Source organism: Staurois parvus, unplaced genomic scaffold, assembly GCF_062004578.1.
Source record: "Staurois parvus isolate SC_StPar_1 unplaced genomic scaffold, SC_StPar_1.0 ptg000080l, whole genome shotgun sequence".
NCBI classification, from domain to species: domain Eukaryota; kingdom Metazoa; phylum Chordata; class Amphibia; order Anura; family Ranidae; genus Staurois; species Staurois parvus.
In genome coordinates this window covers 60,815-84,506 of record NW_028317876.1, presented here as the reverse complement: position 1 = coordinate 84,506, position 23,692 = coordinate 60,815, and the positions used below count along the sequence as shown (strand labels likewise).

The window sequence follows — 23,692 nt, the reverse complement described above, 5'->3', positions numbered from 1 at the left end:
CCATAAATCGGCATGCTATCCAAGCAACTAGAATTTTTGAAAGTCTGCAGTGGCAACCCTCATGTTCTGAGTCAGTACAGTTTTCCTTCAAACACAATTAGGTAGACCTAATAAAGGACTCAATGGAGCATGTGTCAGTGTTATCAGATCACATTTTCAAAAGTGCCTTCTAATCCTGATTACAGAATTTCTTGCAGAAATTGGAGACTGTTCACCTAGCTGTAATCAGTCTGATCAGGGAAACATACCTGTTGTAGGGCTTCATTCTCCAGCGCTATGTTCCCCAGGCAGGGACCAGTCAGTAGGACAGGATAGATTTTTACTGCCAGTTGCCATTAGTTCCATCAAGACAACCACCACCAGTAAACCCAGCTCCTTTTTTTTTTTTTTTTTTTTTTTACATAAACATATAAGACACCTGTATAATTTCTACAATTTCAGGCACCATAAATTTAATTACTGCTCTACACTTTAGAAACCACACACTCCTTGGGGAAAAAAAAAAGCCTTGACACTTTTCTGTCCTGGTGAACGTACACAGGAGATACCTATTTTCTTCCAGGAAATAAAAAAATGTCCCAGTAGTTGATGGTAATGCTTGAAATCCAGTGCATAGATTTTTTTTTTTCATGGCCAACCTGTGAGTGGCCCCATGCAACACAAACCCACCCATCACCAGCCTGATAGGCACATCAGATGCTCTTTGGGCAATCTATGTGTTTTTAGGTGTGTGTGGGCATTTTCAGACCCCAGCTAACATTCCTACCCAATGGTATGCAGTGCTGGGACTCATTCTGTATTGACCACAAATGTTTCATGCGTTCTTCAGCTGGACATTACTGATTGCTTGACAGAATTGACAGGGCCTTTGTCACCTCGTAAATGTCTTCAATGTATTGTATGAAAGTTAAATAAAAATACTGTATACATTTTTCTCCATTTGATTTTTTCATAGTATATATTGTTTATCTCCCACTGTGTCCTTCCGTATGAGTAGATTACCAGAAATCTATATATGGAGCAGGGTATGGAGTGCCAGGGCCCTGAGGGGTGCCAAGAGCAGCTACAGTACAGTACTAGGAGCTCTCACTGCAGCCAGCTCATAATGGAGCCAGTGTCAAGTTTATGCCTACTCTAGCCAAGTTCAGGAACTGTAATCTACATTCTCATCTTCTCTAAGTGAAAACTAAATATAGAGTGTTATGAATGGCACTTTGAAGATATCAGATATTCCGGTCTTGTGCTCTATTTCTCTATTTACATTTTTTGGATGCCTTTTTTTTTTTTTTTTGCATGTTACTTTTTACCAACTGAAAACTGTTGTAGATTGTACATTTTGGTATTAGGTTGCTAATATGGACATAATCACATGATTTCTCAGCAATGTCTGTAAGGCTGCTCTAACCTTTAGTGGAGTGCTGTATGAGGTCATGTTAAGGGTTTTCTTTGGGTTCCAGTGTAATAGATGAATAGGAAGTCATGTTGCATTTTCTATATCAGCCTTTCTCAACCAGGGTGCCTTGGAAAAATGTCTAAAAATTGCTCAAAACTTGTATACAAGCCAGGGGGTGGGAAAAGCCTGCCTTTTAGTTACACAAAGCCACAGGTTTTCATTGTGCACCAGTACAACTTTCTAGCAGCCAGCGTCCTGACAACCAATGACATAAGTTGATAAGGAAGGTGTCATTTACCTGCACAGCATCCTAGTTTGACCCTTCCGTGCCTCTCTCCATCAGTGCTGGGGTCACATTAGCTCAGTGATGGAGGAAAAACTGAGGGAGAAGAGAAACATTGGAATACTAGTCAGTACCAGTGTGCAAAAGTGTGTTTGCTTTGGGAGAAGAAATCACCTCTAATGTTGGGTGTCCTACATGTGTGGATTTTGCTGCGTTATATAAAACTATTAGAATAGTTTTTCGTATTTTAGAATGGGTTGTTCTTTTAAGTTGATGGACAGTCTTGAGGCACCCCATTTTAAAGGGTGCCTAGGGACTGTCCATAATTGTAAAGGGTGCCTCAGAACTGCCCATCATTTTAAAGGGTGCCTTGACTGAAAAAAGGTTGAGAAACACTGATCTATATAATAACATATAGAGGTACAATATACAGTATTTATAAAGCAGTGAATGTGACATTCACTAGACAGGCATTACAGGTGAATCGTCCTGGTGCATGTGTTTTTAAATTTTATGAATCACATGTAGTAAATATCAGATGCACTGCTTCATAATTATTCCAAATAGAGCAGTGAATACAAAGTGTGAGTAGTTGTTTTTTTGTTTTTTTGTTTTTTTGTTTTTTACCAACCACCTCACGGTTTTCCACATGGCATTTATTCTATTGTATCTTTATTCGCAGTAGGGCTGCTTTCACACTGATCCGTTTTTCTTCTGCTTTTGCATTAAAAAAAAGCACAAGAAAAATGTTAGCATGTATTCCTATGGAACTCTTGCTGCGTTTTTGGCGTGGCAAAAAAACTGCACCAAAAATGCACCTCCCCATTGAAATCAATAGAAAACACATCAGATGCACCCGAGGTGCTTTTTAGTGTGGTTTGAGCCACATGTCAAAAACGCACCACAAACTGAGTAATGTGAAAGTTGTCGAAGGGTAATTTATCGTTGTGTAAATGTTCAATATTTTCTGAGTTAGAAATGTGACCTATAGGCCTCGTTTAGGAATTATACCCCCCCTAGTGCTTGGCTGGTGGTACTGCCCTCTGAGCACCAACCAAGTGAATGGAGTCATGCCGTAACTTTGTGCGGTTGCACCCCTATTCATTTGAATGGGTTGAGCTCATCAAGTGGTACCACCCACTGAACACTAGAGGAAGTATAGTTCCTGCCCTTAAGTAGGGGATTAAAACAGGAGGTGAAACAGAACCTCTTCACACATTGCTGTCTGAAGAGCGTTTTGAATGCAGATCGTGCTTTAGACAGCAAAGCAGATCTAAACGAAGACTTAAGTGACACTAAAGCTTTAGTTTTTTTTTTTCTTCTAAAATATCAAACATGTCATACTTGCCTCCTCTGTGCAATGGTTTTGAACAGAGCAGCCCTGATCCTCTCCTTTTCGGGTCCCCACTGCGTTTCTGGCTACTCCCTTTGAGCAGTGTCCCAAGGAAAAGCTGCTTGCCCTGGGGGCACTGCTGTGTGCTCATCGGTGAGCTGCTGCTCAGTGCATCCATAGGACACAGATCTGCAGCTCGTCCCCCTCTCTCCTCATTGGCTCACTGGCTGTGTTTGACAGCAGTGGGAGCCAATGGGCTCCTGTTGCTGTCTCAGCCAGTGAGGAGGAAGAGTCCCCAGACAGCAGAGGCTGTGGAGAACATCGCTGGATCGGAGGAGGATCAGGTAAGGACTAAGGTTGGGGTGTACTGCACACAGGTTTTTTTCCTTGAGCCTTTAGAACCACTGTACAGTTGGTATTGCAGTGTAAGTGCAAGGCTAGCTTTATCACCACAAGCCAAAATCAATATCTTTTAGTACTAAAATAAATCTAACCCCTCCATAGTACAAGTATTACGTTCATACACTAGGCCCACTTCATGCAGCTTAATTCTGCAAATTGGTTCTGACATGATCTAATTTATTTGTCTGAAGGCACTAGGTGGCCAATACAATCTACACTGAGTGGATGTTTATCTGTAGATTTGTTTTGTGGGGTTTTTTTTGTTTTTTTGGAGGGGGGGAGGCTTTTGCTTGGATAACTTTACTAACACTGATGTAACAGTCAGTGACATCAAGGTCATGAATCTGGCTACAGCAAGACAGAGAGGGCAAGAGAGGTGAAAGCAATATCCATCTAACCTCCACTGGCATTCTAATTTCCCTCTTTGCTTTACTTGTAACAACAAAATAAAATTAAGGAAATTGCATGTGCCAGGCTTTAATACATTGATATGTTAGGCCGTGCATACAAAAAGGGGAGTTGTGGTATCCATACCAGTCACTTCTAGTTGTTTCACTGGTTATAAACTAGCCAAAACACATAGCAGAGTTAAGATTGATGTGGGTGATTCTGCTTTACCTGTGTATGTCTTCAGAATATATGTTCACGTGCACATACCTTTATAGAAAAACTTTGCATACTAAATGGTAGATCACAAGTATGATGGGTTCAAAACATCAGGTTGTATGATAAATGGGGTTGAATTTAACAAATCCACTTCAGGTTTATTGGCTTGATATATAGAGTTGGGCTGTCCATAGATGGGTAGGTCTATCTCGAAGAACAAGCGTTGAGTTTTTGCTGCACTTTGTTTTTTGATTTAGAGAATGTAGGATTTGGAGCACTTACCGGAAGATTCTACATCAAGTGGTAAAATATATGTACATTTTGAAGCTCATCTGATTGGCAGAGACGATCATTGTTACCATCTGCTTCAAAATCAGCTACATAATAGCAAGCAGTAGGCCATCTATTTTAGTTGCCAAAAAGTCTATACCAAACCTTAGGTTTGCCTTAAACAACCCAAGTCTGACAGTGTGGTCAAGATTTATATATTTCGGGTACTTAAATAGCGTCTTCAATTTATGCAGTGCACACCAATCCCTGCCCTCAAGGAGCTTACTGTCTAAGGTCCCCAACTCACATTTGTACATACACATACAAGGGCCAGTTACCTACCAGCATGTCTTTGGAGTATAGCAGGAAACGGGAGTACCCAGGGGAAACCCACACAGGCACAGAGAGAACATGCAAACTCCAGGCAGGTAGCGACATGGTTGGGGTACAAACCAATGACCCTAGTTCTTCTAGGCAGAAATGCGAACCACTTGGCCACTGTGTTGTCCCATTGATGGCCTGTGATTTCAAATATTAAGTCCTCATTTCAAAGAGATTCAGGGACAATGGTTGCTTTTCACCTGGTTGAGTGTTTAGAAATCAATAATTGTTTACTGTTCTTCTTAAAACTGTTTCCTTTAGTAAGAAGTACAAATGTAGAAAGGTAGAAAGCGACTTTGTCCTGAAAGGTGCTCATCACATTTGTATAAGGCAGTTCTCAGTTCTGCACATGAATGCACAGCAGTTATTGAGGTTAAACAGTAGCAATCTTATGTGAAATGTCTATTTACAACATTCACAGATATGTACAGTATGTAGAGGTTTGAACATTGTGTGGAAACTGAAGTTATTTCAAGTATGCCATCTACTGTATGCCCTTGTTATGATTGTATGCATGCTGTGTGCCTCTTTCAAGGTATTTTAATTTCCAAAACCAATTTGATATTGCAATACAGAAAACCTTCTGTTTTTATTTTTCTGAAATATGTCTTCTTTATAAAGCACAGTTCATATCCTGGCAAGGTTTAATTATTCTAACCAAAAGTGATATTTTGCTTATGGGTGTGGTCTGAGCCATCTAATGGATTCTTGAATCTCTCGATTACAGGAGTGAGATCGTTTTGCTATGGCTTCCAGCTCTGCTCTGCCCAAAACCGCAGGACTGGTGTTCCCATAACTTTAATTTTTTTCAAAATATAAAATGTAAAGCTTTACTAAAAGAGTGGCACTCCATTGGCAACTGCCTCGTCAGGTGTGCAGACCTGTAACACAGAGGATTCGCTATTGATTGATGAGCAATAACAAAAGATAGCACAACTTGTAAACCTAGTAAATGTGTCCAAACTTCCTTTGGTAGTCTAAATAGACCTGAACGCTGTGCACTAGGATTTGTCCTGAGGAATCAAGCCATTACATAGTAATGTTTTTACACAAGGCACACTGTACCTACTGCACATATTTATTTATTTCAGGTACTTGTATAGCGCCATCAATTTACGCAACACTTTACACATATATATTGTACATTCGCATCTGTCCCTAACCCTCAAGGGGTGTACAATCTAAGGTCCCTAACTTACATTCATACATACACATACTAGGGCCAATTTAGACAGGATCCAATTAACCTACCAGCATGTCTTTGGAGTGTAGGAGGAAACCGGAGTACCCGGAGGAAACCCACGCTGGCACACGGAGAACATGCAAACTCCAGGCAGGTGGTGCCATGGCTGGGATTCGAACCAACGACCCTAGTACTGCCAGGCGGAAGTGCTAACTATTTAGCCACTGTGCTGCCCATATGTGGTCATATCTGTTAATCAGATTGCCTCTATTGAACTTTTGGACCATATGTGGACAGGGGTTAACACCTGCAAGCTTCTGCATAATGACCACCTACACAAGGAGATGCAGTCACTTGTAACTGGATAATACGTTTTCTTAATTAGGTGGGACAGTCATTGGTTGGCATACATTTTTCTCTACAATATGTTTGGTTATAAAGGTGTTAAGTATCTTCGGTTTTAAATCCTTGTTTGAACTTTGTGTACTGCATGGTGGTAAGCAGAGTACCAGTTTCACATGATTCATTCAGCCTAATGGATAAATCCCTAATGTAGGCTAATGTGAACGTAGTTTAACAAGATAATTAGGAAGACTTCTCCATGACAAAATCCAGGCAGCAGAGTTTAGTGAGATCAGCTCTTGCTAATGTACTTACATTAGAACATTGTCCAAGGAAGACAGGCAGACAAAGTGTGTGACTTCCAACCTGTTCTTAGCGCTGTGAATGAACCAAGCAAAGTCTGTGTTCCTGCAAGTTGCTTCAAGGGCTTGCTGTAAACTTTAACTTTTGCCTTCATTGAATAGGCATGCTTTAACATGTATAAAATGGTAATGTTTGCTATAACTATGATTTACAGAATTGGCTTTGCATAGAATCTAGGCCCTTGGGAGTCAAATTCCAGCTTTAGTCAGCCAATTGAGCCTTTAGAAAATGAAAGCATGTGCTTGCTTTGGGCAACCCCACTGCTGTTCAGCTACTTTAATTTTCATAGTTAAAAGTGCTTATCTGGGTTATTAGTGATGCTCATGACTACAAGAATACAAGCCAATTCTGCACTATTTCATATTTGTAAAATATAGTATTTCCTACAGTGTTACATTGATACTGCGTATTTAAGGGTTTTCATGGTATGTGGCCCATCTAACAGCTCATAAAAGCTTTACTTATGTGGTATGCATTGCTAACCTGTTTTAATTTATGTAATACAACTAAGATTGTTCTAGGAAATCTAAAATTGATATTTAAAGAATTTTTATAGCTAGCACTTCATTTCTTTTATTTATATGTCTCCAACATATTATGCAGTGAAGTACTGAGTGCTTAGAGGCATTCCCTGTTCTGTGAAAGAGCCCATAATTTTATTTTAGTTCTGCATTCATGCACATTAGAGCCAATTTTGGAGGAATCCACTCAACCTTCCAGTAAGTTTATGGGAGGAAACGGAGCACCTGGTAAAAACTGACGCAGGCATGGAAAGGACGTAAACTTTATTGGTTTGGAAAGCTCACCCAGGCAGATTATAAAACAGTACAATTCTTGTGCCCATTATAGTCTGGCCATTATCATTCCTCACCTGTTCCATTCAAATAAACCAAAATAGTGTCATTAGAGATCATTCACCTGATCTGGCCGTGTATGGACAAATAAGGGAACATTTGTTGAGATCGGATTTTCTTGACTGGTCACACCTTTTGCATAAGAAGACTGGAGCCCAAAGTGCTCCTATACATAGTGGAAAACTTTCATATTTGTAGAACACTCATTCCAACAGCACATGTCTTTAGGTAGATTTAGGCCAGTCACTCTGTTTACTTGTTCCTCTAGTTATCCTCTTGGTTCTTCAGCCAGCTTTAGGGTTTGTGTACATGTGCATTTGTTGTTCTCAGAAATGCATTACTCCCCATACAACCCAATAGGAATTCAAAAGCAGTCAGAGGAGATCAGAATATAGTCAGGAGCATCTCAAATGCAATCTGAATACAGCTGAAAAGTGCTGATTTTGCCCATCTACTAACGCCTTTTTCTTTTACAACCAGGCGGACCTGCAAGGGCAAATGGCAATCTATAACCAGGGAATTTGGAATAGGGGCTTGTGCGTGTGTGATATCTTTTACATGCTACGTTTACCATTTTTAGTGGTGTTGCCCTCTGGCCTTGAATGGAAGGGAGCAGATTTCAATTAATTTTGTTTTATAAAGCAACCCAATTTTAGGTTTTTGGTGTGGTGTGTACATCAATAAATGTGCCTTTTTCTTTTCTTTCTATATTCAAGTGTGTACAGGCACTCTGGTGGCAGAAAGATAGTCTGCATTTATGTTTGTGATGGTCTACATTTTTCTTTTCTTTTTTTTCGTTCTATATGAGCAGGATTCAACAAGAATGTGTTCTTGATAATCTTTCATGTCTTGGGTCTGATTTGATAGATGGCCCTAGTAGGAGCTTTATTTTTATCTGCCTAGAATATAAACTTCAGTAATATGAGCCTTTTAACTTTATGTATTTCAGATTATAGAATTGTGTACTATTTTCTGAGCAAAAGCAGTAGTTTAAAGAAAGGAAACTGCTTCAAATAGATATTGACTGCTGCCTGCGAGACTTTTTTTTTTTTCTTTTTTTTTTTTTTTAAAACAAGAAGTTTGAAGGATAACTAATGTAGTTCTACCCCCCGGGGGAGCCACTTGTATTTTTGCCCAGGTCTTCTTTTTCTTCACCCCACTTCCAGGCACAAAGTACTTTCCACAGCCAGGTGCACACACACTTTCGCTCATTGTCTCCAATGACCAGTCTAGGTGATGTTGTTGTTTTTGGAGATTTATTGTAGAATTGGGGTTGGGGATTTTAGTAGGATACTCCAAAATTAGAACTATTCACACCGAGGGCATCAAAGTGTTCTCTTAAGTACTGTTTAAGTCCTTGCTGAAGGCAGATAGAGGACTTCTCTTTAGATTACATCAGCAAGTCATTCAGAATTGAGCAAAGTCCCTTCCAGTAGCAACAGTAGGACAAGCTCTTCAGAACACCAGCCACTGTTCCTTTTTCTCTGACCCATGATAACTATCAAGCACCAGAAGGGTAGCCAAGCACAGAGTCCCCAAGATCTCTGTCTATACTCAAAAGGCCCAAGGACAGAATATCAATCTCCTTCCTATCTTCCAAGTGATACCTTCCAGACAGGTCCTTGGCAGACAGCTCCCCTCAGTCAATGTACTGAGGAACCAGAGTCATTCTTTCTAGCTCCAGGCCGTCAGGTCGCCCACCTGAGGCCACGTGGTAGCAAGTGCTAGGCAAGTCTGACTCCAGCCTGGCTTGGTGCAATCCTCTCCAGGAAAACACCCTTAGCCCATGTGCCCACAGAATATATAAATACAATTCCCAGCATGCAATGTGGTCACCCTCCCCTGCAAATTGGCCAGGGCTGTATCCATATCCATGCTGTTCATTTGCCTAGCCCCTACCTATGTTTTGGAAGGCTCTCATAGCTTCTAGAAGGCAGGTGGAGCTCAAGACAAACTTAAGCAGAACTTAGAGCTTCGTGAGCAGTCCCGACTAATCAATTACAGCACTATGTTAAGCAGAATACCAAACTGAATTTACCTCTCAGGCAGAGAAACACAGCTATTTTATCTTAACTATACAAATCCTAGTATCTATCTAGGAGGGTGCTACACTAATGGGGCATAAAAATCCTTTGCAATACATAGGGCATATTTGAAAACTTAGTTGAATTGTTAATTGGGTCTGTAAGAAAGACCCAACTAGTCTCCATGGTTAATATTCTTGGGTCTTCCAAGCTAAGCTAACAGCTAAGCCAACTGTTTGACATCTGTTTCAGAGAATATGGAATGCAAAGCAAAAAAAAAAAAATCAGCCTTACCCTTCATCTAAAATGAAAGCGAATTGGAACAATCCAGCCTGTACATAATTCAAAATCAATATTCTATTTATGCCCTTAATTGAGTTTGTACCAGTGTTATTGGGTCGCAACAAAAAAAATCACAAATTGTGTTCTTGTAGCTATATGATGTTATTAAATGTTGTATTTCAACTCTCCAGTGTGTGTGCCCTCACAAATGGTTATTATACCTCTAGAGCAGTGGTTCTCAACCTTTCTAACGCCGCGACCCCTTAATACAGTTCCTCATGTTGTGGTGACCCCCAACCATAAAATTATTTTCGTTGCTACTTCAGAACTGTAATTTTGCAGTGGGAGGAATAGTGCCCCATCATTGGTATCAGTGGGAGGAATAGTGTCCCATCGTTGGTATCAGTGGGAGGAATAGTGCCCCATCACTGATGTCAGTGGGAGGAATAGTGTCCCATCGTTGGTATCAGTGGGAGGAATAGTGTCCCGCCATTGGTGTCAGTGGGAGGAATAGTGCCCCATCATTGGTATCAGTGGGAGGAATAGTGCCCCATCATTGGTATCAGTGGGAGGACTAGCGCCCCATCACTGATGTCAGTGGGAGGAATAGTGTCCCATCGTTGGTATCAGTGGGAGGAATAGTGTCCCATCGTTGGTGTCAGTGGGAGGAATAGTGCCCCATCATTGGTATCAGTGGGAGGAATAGTGCCCCATCATTGGTGTCAGTGGGAGGAATAGTGCCCCATCATTGGTGTCAGTGGGGGGGAATAGTGCTCCATCATTGGTGTCAGTGGGAGGAATAGTGTCCCATCATTGGTGTCAGTGGGAGGAATAGTGCCCCATCATTGGTGTCAGTGGGAGGAATAGTGTCCCATCATTGGTGTCAGTGGGAGGAATAGTGCCCCATCATTGGTGTCAGTGGGAGGAATAGTGCCCCATCATTGGTGTCAGTGGGAGGAATAGTGCCCCATCATTGGTGTCAGTGGGAGGAATAGTGCCCCATCATTGGTGTCAGTGGGAGGAATAGTGCCCCATCATTGGTATCAGTGGGAGGAATAGTGCCCAATCATTGGTGTCAGTGGGAGGAATAGTGCCCCATCATTGGTATCAGTGGGAGGAATAGTGCCCCATCATTGGTATCAGTGGGAGGAATAGTGCCCCATCATTGGTATCAGTGGGAGGAATAGTGCCCCATCATTGGTGTCAGTGGGAGGAATAGTGCCTATCATTGGTGTCAGTGGGGGGAGGAATAGTGCCCCATCATTGGTATCAGTGGGAGGAATAGTGCCCCATCATTGGTGTCAGTGGGAGGAATAGTGCCCCATCATTGGTGTCAGTGGGAGGAATAGTGCCTATCATTGGTGTCAGTGGGGGGAGGAATAGTGCCCCATCGTTGGTGTCAGTGGGGGGAGGAATAGCGCCTATCATTGGTGTCAGTGGGGGGAGGAATAGTGCCCCATCGTTGGTGTCAGTGGGGGGAGGAATAGTGCCCCATCGTTGGTGTCAGTGGGGGGAGGAATAGTGCCCCATCGTTGGTGTCAGTGGGGGGAGGAATAGTGCCCCATCGTTGGTATTAGTGACACAAATGATGGGGCACTATTCCTCCCACTGACACCAATGATACTTACCTTGCTGACCCCTGCTCCAGCCTGGGCTCGCTCTCTCCCTCTCCCATCTACAGCCTGCAGAAGCAAAATTTGCACTTACCTGTCAGCTGTCTTCCTTCTCTGGCCTCTCTCCTCTTCACTCGGTCCTGCAGCTCCCTCGATCTTCTTTGATCTGCGCGCTCTGCCGCTCGGCTCCTCCTCTCCAAGCTCCACCTCCTCGCCGGTGATTGGCCGCCTGTGTGCCTCTCCTGAGCTACAGTTCCGGCGGCCAATCAGCGGCGAGGAGGCGGAGCTGTTGAGTGATCCCGGAGGTGTGGCCAGGTTACAGGGGCAGCATATCATCCCGCCCACAGATCGCGAGACAGAGCAGCGGTGTCTCGGTTCCTAAGACCATCGGAAATATGTGTTTTCCGATGGTCTTAGGCGACCCCTGGGAAATGGTCGTTCGACCCCCAGGTTGAGAACCGCTGCTCTAGAGCCAACACCAAGGGCCCATGGTATTTGCCACAGATTTAATAATAATTTTCATGGCATATATCGGCTTCAGCACTTTTTTTTTTACATTTTATTTTTTTTTTCATCTAGTACTGTGGAATAAGCGGTACAAGCTCCATTCACAGGCAGTTCTGCTGTTCAAGCTGCAGTGTCATGATGACTTGCTATTGTCGTGAGACAGTGGCACTGGCACTGACTCTAATCTGCTTTACTACACATCATATCCCTGCCCAATCTCGTATGCATCCCACGAGTCAGAAAAGCAACTTCCAGCTGAGAATTTTCATGTAGGTATTTTGCTTTGACTGTTTCTCTTTAAACCAGTGAATAAAGAGAAATCTTTCTTCAGGGGTTTCTCTGCAAATGCTCCTTATTTTAATGAGAAATTAGAAATTGTGAGTTGGCATTTCGAATTATTTGTGCTTGCCAATATTTTGATTGGTATTAAATAACACCACTATCCTTGATCCACTTAAATAAATGGATATGCTTTTAGAAAGGTAATTGCTACATTTGTACTGAAGGTTTTGGTAAGTGCTGAGGATTTTAAAGTGAGTGCGTTTGGATGGCAATTCATTTGGTAATCTATTTTTCTGCTTTTGCATTTAAGCTTAAGGCCCGTCTACAAGATTGCACAGATACTGCAGTATAACCAGAACTTCTTATTCCAGTAAAACCTGAAAAGTTTTCATTAAAAGGAAACCAAAAATCTTGCCTGTTTGACAGCCCGGAGAGTATAGATCTTTCAGTGATATTGTTGGGCAAGATGTTTGCTTAAATTCCTGCACATCTGCTTTGACCATTTTAATACATCCCACTTGCCTCCTTGGATAATTTATTTTCAAATTCAGGAGAATGCAACAGACAGGACCTGTCACACAAAAAATCTTCTAAGTAGATAGGGACAGAATCTTAAAGTATAATATGGCTGGCAGATGTGATTTTTAAATATCTAAATTACATAAGATGCCAAGGTCTAGCTAGCTCCACCTCCTAACAAACACTTTGTAAGGAAAATTAAAAACAAAGGTTTATTTTTCAGGGTTCTGCTTGGCCACAATCAACAGTTCCAGGTATTCTTTATAAGAAAGCAAATCTTCACTTTTGGAGTTCAGATCCACCTTAAGCTTCCTCATTGTTCTTCATGGCTCGGTTTCCTTCTTGAATTTAGCCCTTAATCCGATTTCGTTGGTTTCCTCACATACCTGATCCTTGCCAGGATCAATTTTTTAATTAGTTTGTAATGTTGGAGTTTTGGATCCTCTCAATTAATAGGCTAAGTGGTTCTCGTCTTCAGCTTCAATGTTGATGAATGGAGAGGTCTTTAGGTCTTTCCCTTTTTCTTTTCTTGAAAATCTCCTTGGAAGTATACAGCTGTGGACTTCCTTTTCTGGAAAGGCTTCAAGATGGAGACTTTCAAATACGTGTTCCATTTTTGTTTCAGATTTCAAACATGAACTTATTGCAAGAAGATAGAGGTTTGCGTTTAAAAAAAAAAAAAAAAAAGCGGGGAGTGATGATATGAAAAGATAGATTGTTTCTCCTTCTGCCTTTTTAACAATTAATGCAAGTGACCGTAATAAAGATTGTTAGCATTTTTTAGGAGTTTTTCGCTTCTAGAGAAGAGAAAAATGGGAACCAAAGTGAATAATCTGTTGATGCTGATCAGTCAGGTTGGTTATTTAATTTTGCCAGAGAATAAATCTGGGACCTGATTAAGCAGTATAGATCAGTTCCTAAAGTGTTACTAAATCCAGGATCCTGCATTCACTATATATGGTCTCCCAAAGTACACAGAACATGGAGATGCAATTATTTTAGTAAATATAAACTGCTAAATACCATTTCTCATCAGCAGTTGGAGCAGTCTTGTGACTTCTATCCGTGTCCAGCAGAGCACTGGTTAAGGCTTGTAGGAGGAGTTTACATTCTTCTCTGATTGTCCTATGAGGCTGCATAACCCCTGATCCACTGTCTAGATAGCGCTGACCCTGTGCTGGTCACATGCTCTCTCCCAAGGAAAAAAACTCTCTAGCAATACACACCAAATTGAGCATGTGCAGCTTGCTCCCAAGGCTGTGTTCTATCAGCAGATGGATTGGGGACAGTAGAAGGGGAGGATCAGAAAATGCAGGATCAAACATTCTTTTATCACAATGCGGAGGATTAACCCCTTAGGTTCCACAGTGAGTATAACACGCATGCTTTACTGCATATACTGACTACGTTTGCTGTTGCAGGTTTAGTAACACTTTTTAACTTTGTTCCACTTTCTCTGTTCCACTTTCTCTTTTCTCTACTTAATGTAGTGTACTGTACTAACCTACAAAATATTTATCCATTGTGAACATTTAATTTTAAAGAGCAATCAGAAGCAACAAATAACCTGTCATAACATGTACTGTTGGGTTAGAAAAAGGAGTTTTAGCGTAACTATTCGTCACAAATGCTCATCATGTGTTGCCATTGCCCTACTCGGTTGTCTTCTCCTGTAGAGCCATGTGGAGAGGTCTAAACCTAGATTGGTCATGTAATAAAATATATTTAAGGCTCTCGAATGACTTTTACAGAGAGGTTCATATTTCACATGAAGCAAATTCAATTACGTTTCTCATTATGTTCTGTCTTAGAGCATATTTTATTAATAGCTGGATTTTTTTTATTGCAAGTCTTTTATTCTTCTGACAAAAACAAACATATTTAAAAGGGTCAGACCTAGTCCTCTTCTGCTCACTTTTGTTTACTATGCAGAATGTACTCTCTTCACTTAATAATGAGGGAATATCTCTATAGCTATAGTAATGTGATAAAAATGCATAAGTGGGATTTGCTTAAAGTGTTAATAAACCCCGGACCCTACATTCACTATATCTGATCTCCCACAGTACACAGAACATGGAAATGCGATTCTTTTAGTAAATATAAACTCCTAAATAACTTTTTCTCATCAGCAATATATAGCAGTTTTGTGACTTCTATCAGTGTCCAATTGAGCACTGGTTAAAGCTTGTCAGAGGCGTTTTCATTCTGCTCTGACTCTCCTATGAGGCCGCATAACCCCTGACCCTCTGTCTGGATAGTGCTGATTGGTCTGTGCTGATCACTTGTACCATCCCAAAGAAAAAAAAAACTCTATGCACATGCTTAGTTTGGTGTGTATTGCTAGAGTGACTCCTAGAGCTCTGTACTGTCAGCAGATGGACTGGGGACATTTGAAGAAGAGGAGGATCAGAGAAGACAAGATAAAATAGATTTTTAACACAATGTGGATTAACCCCTTAGATTCCACAGTGAGTATAACCAGCATGCTTTACTGCATATACAGACTGATTTTACTGATGTGGGTTTAGTAACTCTTTAAGTGCAAACAAAAAGTCAAGTCAATCAATAGACTATTTTATATAGTAAAAATTAATGCAGCTTTATGTTAAATTGTTTATTGCAGCTGAAAATTTCCTAAATTATGGGAAAAATACAGAAATATAGCCATGTATAGTTATAAATAATTTTAGCTACACCATCTCCTAATCCTCCGAAGCCAGCCATATGCATTATAGAACCAATGGACTTGCCTGGAGAGGGGAGGGGTGGCAGCTTTGGGTGAGGATTGAGCTGAACACTACAGAAATTGGTGAGGTTCAAACTCAACTTTACAGAGTTGAACTCTGTATAGAGACTCAGATGATCAAATCTCTAGGTTTGCTGATCATTTGGGCTTTCAGTTTTACTGAAGGCCGTCCCTAGGTACTGTGTCATAGTGTAATTGTCAAGGTTTGTGACAGGTTAGTCCAGGGGTTCTCCACCTATGCTCATCAATCACTGCTGTGTGGCAACATTCTTAGTGAAGTCAGTAAGGAGAATACTACATTCTAGCATTCTTTTTCACCAGCCAGTATAGGTGATCCTACTCTCTGGATGGGAATCTTCAGCTGCTGTGCAGGGGGGGGGGGTTTGATGGGGATTTATTACAAAGGAGGAAGGAGGGCTACTGTTAATAGAACACAACAGATCTTACAAATATCTAGCAGGTTTTCATTGATTGTGTACGTGATGCATATTGGTTTTTACAATTACCTTGAATTTTTCTTCACACAAGTGCACTCCTTAACACTGCAAGGCAGTTATACTCTGGTAAATTCCATTCTCTGCATTTTGACAGATGTATATAGACAAGTGCTCACAAGTAAACTGCCTGACTAGAGATATGAATAACTTGTGATTAGAACATACAGTACTTTTCCACATTTATGTTCAGAGAGGTTTTCATTTTGTGTGTCTGCAGGTGAAAAGCAGACTCAAATCTTGATATGTGTATATTGTAGTAGTATTATTATTATACAGGATTTATACAGCGCCAACAGTTTGCTCCGCGCTTTACAATATATCCACAATACAGTTCAATACAAGAGGGTTAGGAGGGTCCTGCTCCATGGAGCTTACAATCTAAGAGATTGAATATTAAAAATTAATTAAAGTCTGTTAATAAAAAAAAAAATTAAATAGCATTTTTGGCTTGTGGTGCTCAGATGCAGTGCAGTTCCACTTATTGTCACTATTAATGAGGTGATGTTTTCATCATAATGAAGATCAATTTGCAAGACTGCTTTTTACACTCATTTTGTGGTAAGTGAGGCCTTGCAAACCCTATACACAGTCAAATCCTGATATGAGGGTTCACGTGCAGCCCCAAAAGATTGGCAAAGTACAAGGGGAACTAGACACTTGCCAAGGTACATGAGTCAAAACGACTCTGACCTTCTGAGAATGCTTGCTGCCTAGCTGCCATTCTAATGCTTTTGCTTCACTACTGTCACTTACTCCAAACCACTATGCAGATGAGAAATTGTGACTTTACCTGACTTTGCTGATCTGCTTACTGATGCCAATTGAGTGACTTAGATTACTGAAGTCATCAAAAGGACTGCCTGTTTTCAGATGCAGGAACAATGACAGAACCATAGTTACCTGCGGAGAAGTTCACCATAGCGCTGCACAAAGTTCATATACTCTACAGCAGCCTTTCTCAACTAAGGTTCCCAGGCACCCTGGGGTGCCTTGATGTTTCTTCAGGGGTGCCTTGGTAAAATGTGTAGAGATTGCCCAAAACATGTATACAAGCCAGCGGGTGGAACAAGCCTGCCTTTTAGTTACACAAAGCCACAGGTTTTCATTGTACACCATTATGATCTTCTAGCCACCGGCGTCCTGGTAACCAATGACATCAGTTGATAAGGAGGATGTCCGCTGCTTACATAGCATCTTAGTTTGACCCTCCCCGGCCCCTCTCCATCAGTGCTGGGGTCACGTTAGCTCAGTGATGGAGAAAAACTGCGGGAGAAGGGAAACACTGGAATACTAGTCAGTACCAGTGTGAAAAAGTGTATTTGCTTTGGAAGAATAAATCCTCTCTAATGTTGGGTGTCCTACATGTGTGGATGTTGCTGCATTATATAAAACTATTACAATAGTTTTTCATATTTTAGAATGGAGTGCTTTAAGATTGTCCATAATTTAAAGGGTGTCTCAGGACTGTCCATAGTTTTAATGGGTGCCTTGACTGAAAAAAGGTTGAGAAACACTGCTACAGTATACCTGACATAAGTGCAGATTCAGTTGTGGAAATGGAAACCACACTCTTATTTAAATTCACTGTTAGGGTTTATTGTAATTCTTAAGCCCTGTACACACGGGCTCAATATCTGCCGAAATCACCGTAGATTACGGCCAACATTTGGCCCCTGTGTACAGGTCTTTGTTTGACAGAAGCCGATCTCGCAACCAGCTTTTGTTGAACGAGCATGCTGGAAAACCAGCATCTGATCAGTGTTCAAAGCCAATGGCTGTACTAACATTGTACATCAGAGAGCCAGACGGGTGAGTAGTCCCGCTGGGCAATTCCAGACTACGCAGGTAAGGAATTATTACACATAAAAATTCACTTGCCGCTTTAGGAGGTGATCAGTCTCCAAGTCTGGAATGCTCCACGGTCCCCCTCGTCCACTCTCGGTCGGCTGATCCGGTGTTCAGAACCCTGGCTCCACACTGGGCGCTAAAATGTTTTGGACTAGGTCTCCTACAGACCATTTACAGTGATCAACCAGTGAGCCAAATTAATATAGAATTACGTGCACGTGGAAGCAAGACACTGACACTGTTGCAGTTTGCCAACTTCCTAAAATTCTGTTTTCTTGAGGAACTAACAGTATCATTTATAGGGCTTATGATGCAGGCGAAGCATATACATTGATTGGGTGAAAAGTCCACTGGGTTTCTGCGTGTTCTTCCATCCGTGTTGATATCTTCCAATCATTGTCCCCAAAAAGACTCATTCCCTTTTATGGGGGTTGTTTACATTAAAAGATACTTTTCTCCTAATGAGTCACCTAGGGTGAGACTCTGGATGAAGGCGCCATCTTAATTATCATCATTGTTCTGTCAACCTATATCTGATTGTTTACTTAAGAGAGTAAGGAATTTAAAGAGCAAGAAGCAGATAGTAGCAATACTATAAAATTGTCATTTTACTGATCATCTAATAGAACGTGGACAGTCTATCACAATCCACTACATCACTGTACTGACATTAATGAATTAGTACAGAGATTTCTCTCAAGCTGCTCAGTGTTTTTTTTCCTACAGCCTGCTGGACTGAAGGAAATAAACTTACCATGTGTACCAGGCTTAAGACAGCAGAACACCCACCTGGGCTCCTTCGAATGCGTTTCATACATAGTGCGCTTATTGGAGTATTTGTTCCTTATGTAGGGTTTCTTTAGGATAACAAAGTTACCTTAAAACTAAGGATTAAGGCTTTATAAATAAAGATCATATGAGGTTCAACAGTCCCGTCAGTACTCCTTGCAATGGGTTTTTTTTGTTTTGTTTTTTTTTGAGAAGACAAGCCAAGGACTTAAACCTAAAAATGTTTACTGTAGACTTCCAATTAAATCTTGCCTTTCTCTTGTGCAGTATCTGCATCCAGTACCTGTGAGAAGTTAGAGAAGGAGAAGAATGATCTACTGATTGCTTATGAAGGCATCCTACAAAAGGTGAAGGATGAGCACATCGCTGAACTGTCTGACTTGGAGGAGAAGCTCAAGCAATTCTACACAGGAGAGTGCGAGAAACTACAGACCATCTTTATCGAGGAAGCCGAAAAGTACAAGAATGAGCTTCAGGAGAAGGTAAACTTTGCCTTTACTCTCAAACAGTGGTCTCCAAACTGTGGCCCTGGGGACAGATGCAGCCCTTTGCTTGCCTTTATCTGGCCCTTGAGACATTATTCCTGCCACTGAAAACCACAATGGGGCACTACTCCTTCCACTGACACCCACGATGGGGCATAATATCTTCCACTGACAACAAAATGAGGCACTATTCCTCCCACTGACACCATTTCTCCCCCTAATGCCAAAGATCGGAATTGTTTACTCCCAGTCTGGCCCCCTTAAAGTCTATAGGACCATAAACTGGCCCTTTCTTTAGAAAGTTTAGCGACCCCCTGATCTAAAATAAGCTTGTGGTTTTTTTGTTTACATGCATATTTATACATTTATTTACATTTGCCCTACTTGTTCTCTTACCGGGTTCCTTGGAAAGTTTTACAGTAAAGCATTTTCTTGTCTTGGGAATATCCTTGGTTCAGTGTTTAAACATTGCCCACTATTAGACAACTGTTGTTTAGACATGACATCTGCCTTTCTGCCTCCTTGTAATATTGGTGAATAGTGCAGTACAAAGACTGGGCCTTTTTTAGTTTTGGAAAAAGGGGGTAAGGGAGAGATCCATTATCAACTATTTAATGCGTTCTGTGATCTTTTGGGAAATTCACTTCTGTTTTGTTCTGCTTATCATTGTTACCAAGCGAAAAAGTGAGGGAAAATCTAAAACATTCGAGTTGCCACCAAAAAGTAAGACCCCATTCACACTTGAGTGTTCTGATCCTTGAAGTTCAAAAACACTCAAGCCAAAGCCCAATTTTTTTTGGAGTGTTTTATGTGCATTTTCTGTCCAAACGGCAGCTTTCCACCATTAATCTTCTCCTCCTAGTGTGTTCTATTGGCTAAAACAAAAACACTTGAAGCTTGAACACACATGCAAAATGCTTGTAATACACTTCTAAAATGCTTGCATACCCTTGCAAAAACGCTGAAAAACCTTCATAAATAAGCCTGAAAATCGCTCTGCTCAGGTGTAAATGCAGCCAAAGAGGTGACTGTTAACCATCAAGTGGTGGGAAATGTACACGTGGTCTATGCTGCGAATTTCTCAAATTTTTTTAAGATTTCCTCTAATATCCCTGTTTTGTCTCCGGACAGGAATGTGACAGAAATCATCTCAGTGGGGAGATGGCAAAAATTAACCTAGGATTAACAAATACCCATCTATTAACAACAAAATAGGTTGTGCTAGTACATACACTTTAATGTGGTACATCTAAATATCTTGCATTACTCTTACAGGTTGATGATCTGAATTCCACTCATGAAGCCTACAGGCTAGCAGCAGAAGTTAGTCATGTTGAAGATCTAGAACACATAAAGAGAGAATCTGAGAAGTCCTTAACAGGTATGATGTTTTGCCCCATGCTGATAGCACGAATCAAACCTAGTTGTCAGTTGAATTATATTTTTTATTCAACATCAGTGCTTAGAGGAGCCCATTGACTCTTTCATGATTCTGAATGTACCTCAGGGGACCTAGGGGTGTGATTTGCATTACCTGTCATTTTTTTCAGTGGCAATGGCAGATTTAGCTGGAATGGGGTAGCTTTCTTTTGAATGTTAATGTAAATGGTAGTGAAATGCTGGGAAACATTAAGCGCCAATTGCTAATGATATATTTGCTAGATAGCAGCACTATGTTTAGCTCTTCAGTGGATCCCTTCAGCTTTCTTTTCATCCTAAAGAAATGGCTTTTATATTTTTTTTATTTTATTTTATTTTACAATCCCAAGTTTTGGACAATCTCAATTTTTATTGTTTTTGCCTATGTAACATGTTTATCCTTTTCCCTAGACCTGAAAGACAGCCAAGAACGTGAGAATAAAGCATTAGAAGAATCCTTTAAAGAAAAACAGGCTGAGCTAGAGGTTTGTTTTTTTGTTTTGTTTTTTAGATTTAAATCTCATCTATTTTTCTACTTTTTAAGTAGAGTAACTAAGTTTAGATTTCCCTTCCTTCCTTTTACAAGAAAAAAATAGAGGAACTGAAACAGGAGAATGAATCTCTAAGGGAGAAACTAAAAGTTGAGGAAGAACAAAGAAAGCAATCCAAAGAAAAAGCAGCCCAGGTCAGTATTTCTTCTGCTGTTATGTCCTCCTGATCCTCTGAATATAATCATTGTTCAAGATGACTTGTTCCCCTATAGCAGGATTCTCTAAACTGCGGCCTAGGGACTGGAATCTGGTCCTTGAGGCACTATTCCTCTCACTGGCACAGACAATATAGCACTATTGCTCCCACTAACACTGATGAGGCACTATTACTTCCACTGAAAATGATGGGGCACCATTTCTCCCATGGACACCGGTGATGGGGTAATATTTCTCCCACTAAGACCAGTGATTGGGCACCAATCTACCCCCCAATACTATAGATGGGGCATTGTTTACCCCTACTGGTGCCATAACATTTTCTGCTCCCACTGGCCACACTCTTGCCCCCCTGTAGCCTGAAAGACAGTAATCTGGCCCTTTGTTTAGAAAGTGTTGAGATTCTTGCCCTTTAGCAACACAGGCTGGAGGAACATGACCTGCTGCTGCGTAGTCTAATTAAACTGTGGTGGATGCAAATATGAGTGAATATAAACTACCTTAACTGTGCAGCAGGACAATGCACAATGTATTTGTTCTGTATCAGAGGCATTCCATCTTGGCTGGTTATCCAAAAGGATTTTGCCCTTTGAGACTAGCTCATGTGTACAACCAATATAAGGTAAAGATGGAAGTGCTGTTTGTTACAGACCTTGAAATACTTACTTTTTTTTTTTTTTTTTTTTTTTTTTTTTTTTTATTAGATAGAATAAGGCCGCTTTCACACAGGCAGAATTCTGTTTTTCTCAGTAGGGGGTCCGTTTGCTGATCCCCTTCTGAGCTGTGCATAGCTGCTGAATGATGGGTTCTTGTCCGCTCCCCTTATGCAGAGTGGACACAGGCACACACCAATCTTCTCTATGGCCAGTTGGACATAAACAAACCAGGTGTCCATTTACAGCCGACTGTCCTCCAATTTGACAGATGGAGGGAAATGGATGCCCCTTCCATTTGTTTTTGCCAGATCAGAGGTAACTGGGTGTAAACAGACACAAGTCTGTTTACATCCGGCTGCCCATAGAGGAAAATGAAGGGTCTGGTCGCGTCTGCCTGTCAGTTCTTCAACCTCCTATGTGAAAGAGACCCAAGGGAGGTTTATAAACACTGTCAACATCTGTTTTTTTTTTTGCCATCTGTGTCCGATTGGGGAGACTCTTTAATTTTTAGTGATAACTGTAAACATGACAAACAGAGAAGGCTAATCTCCCTAATGAGACAATAAAAATGTGACAGATGTTCTAATCACTCTTCAATCCATCTGAATCCAAAAAAATGCAGTTCTACTTTACATGAAATTTATACAGATTACAGTAGTAAATGAATTTCTGGAAGTCGCCCAGTGTGATAATCATTCCATTACTTCATCTGCATGGGCTCCTATTTCTCTAGAGCTAGAGCATTTTCCCAGCAGATCACCTATAATGGCAAGTAGTATTTGTCAAACCTGTGATCTTTCTAAAGAATTTGGTTTACCCTGATTATGGGGGAATAACAAGTTTTTCTATTCTCTGCAGAAAAACCCCCAGGTGATGTATCTGGAACAGGAGTTGGAGAGTCTTAAGGCAGTTTTGGAAATTAAAAATGAGAAATTACACCAACAAGACAAAAAACTGATGCAGATTGAGAAACTGGTAAGTGTTTTCATCAATTTCCTTTTGGGTAGGGACCATTTACTTTCCTTAAACCATTCTGCTATTCCCTGAAATATAGCGCACAACTTTGTTCCTGGGTTGCCTGCAAAAAAAAAAAAAATTGAAAATAAATTGATATCAGGGTTAACTGTTCAGATCACTGCACTAAAATGCAGTGCAGGGGGAAAATATTTCTGCGCCATTTATTTTTCTGCAGCTGCACACATTAATGTGATACTAAAGGCCTAAATTTAAAATTTAAAAAAAAAAAATGTTATACCTACCTGCTCTGTGCAGTGGATTTGCACTGAGCAGCCCAGTACCTCCTCCTCCCAGGTCCCTTGCCTGCGCTCCTGGACCCTCCCTCCTGTCGGGTGCCCCCTTAGCAAGTGGCTTGCTATGAGGGCACCCGAGCAGGCACGTTTCCAAACCACTGCTCCGTGTGACTATTCACACATGAAGTCATGGCTCGGCCCCACGCCCTCTCTCTTCTCATTGGCTCACTGGCTGTGATTGACAGCAGTGGGAGCTAATGGCCTTTAGCGAGTGAGTCCTGGGATAGCCGAGACTGCAGTGCACATTGCTGGATGGAGAGGGGGCTGAGGTGAGTATGGGGGGGACGCTGCACAGAAAAGTGTTTTTACTTTCATGCATAGAATGCATGATGGTAAAAAACCTTAAGCCTTTACAACCACTTTAAATAAGGCCATTACTTATATGCATATAAGATGCAGGACTTATTTATTTTTTGTTTATTAAGTAACACAGGGATTCTTAGACTGTTGGGGTCATACTGCCGCCTACTGAAATAATTAACACTGGCACTAATAAAACACTGGCCAGCACGGGATAACCCCACCTAAAACAATCATGCCTCCATTTTTTGCTGGTGTGCTCAGGAGAATGCACGTGTTTCTTTGTATCTTCTGT

The 23,692-nt window shown here is 41.1% G+C and overlaps 1 protein-coding gene across 3 annotated transcripts in view; it reads left to right on the top strand.

The window, feature by feature from the left end:
- Positions 1-23,692, top strand: part of MTUS1 (microtubule associated scaffold protein 1) — a 289,384-nt gene that overhangs the window by 250,931 nt on the left and 14,761 nt on the right. For all 3 annotated transcript variants that reach the window (XM_089669556.1, XM_089669557.1, XM_089669558.1), the window contains 5 exons: positions 18,788-19,002; positions 20,281-20,386; positions 20,836-20,909; positions 21,011-21,109; positions 22,646-22,762. In XM_089669556.1, the coding sequence (XP_089525682.1) occupies positions 18,788-19,002; positions 20,281-20,386; positions 20,836-20,909; positions 21,011-21,109; positions 22,646-22,762 (611 nt within the window). The remainder of the gene's footprint in view (positions 1-18,787; positions 19,003-20,280; positions 20,387-20,835; positions 20,910-21,010; positions 21,110-22,645; positions 22,763-23,692) is intronic.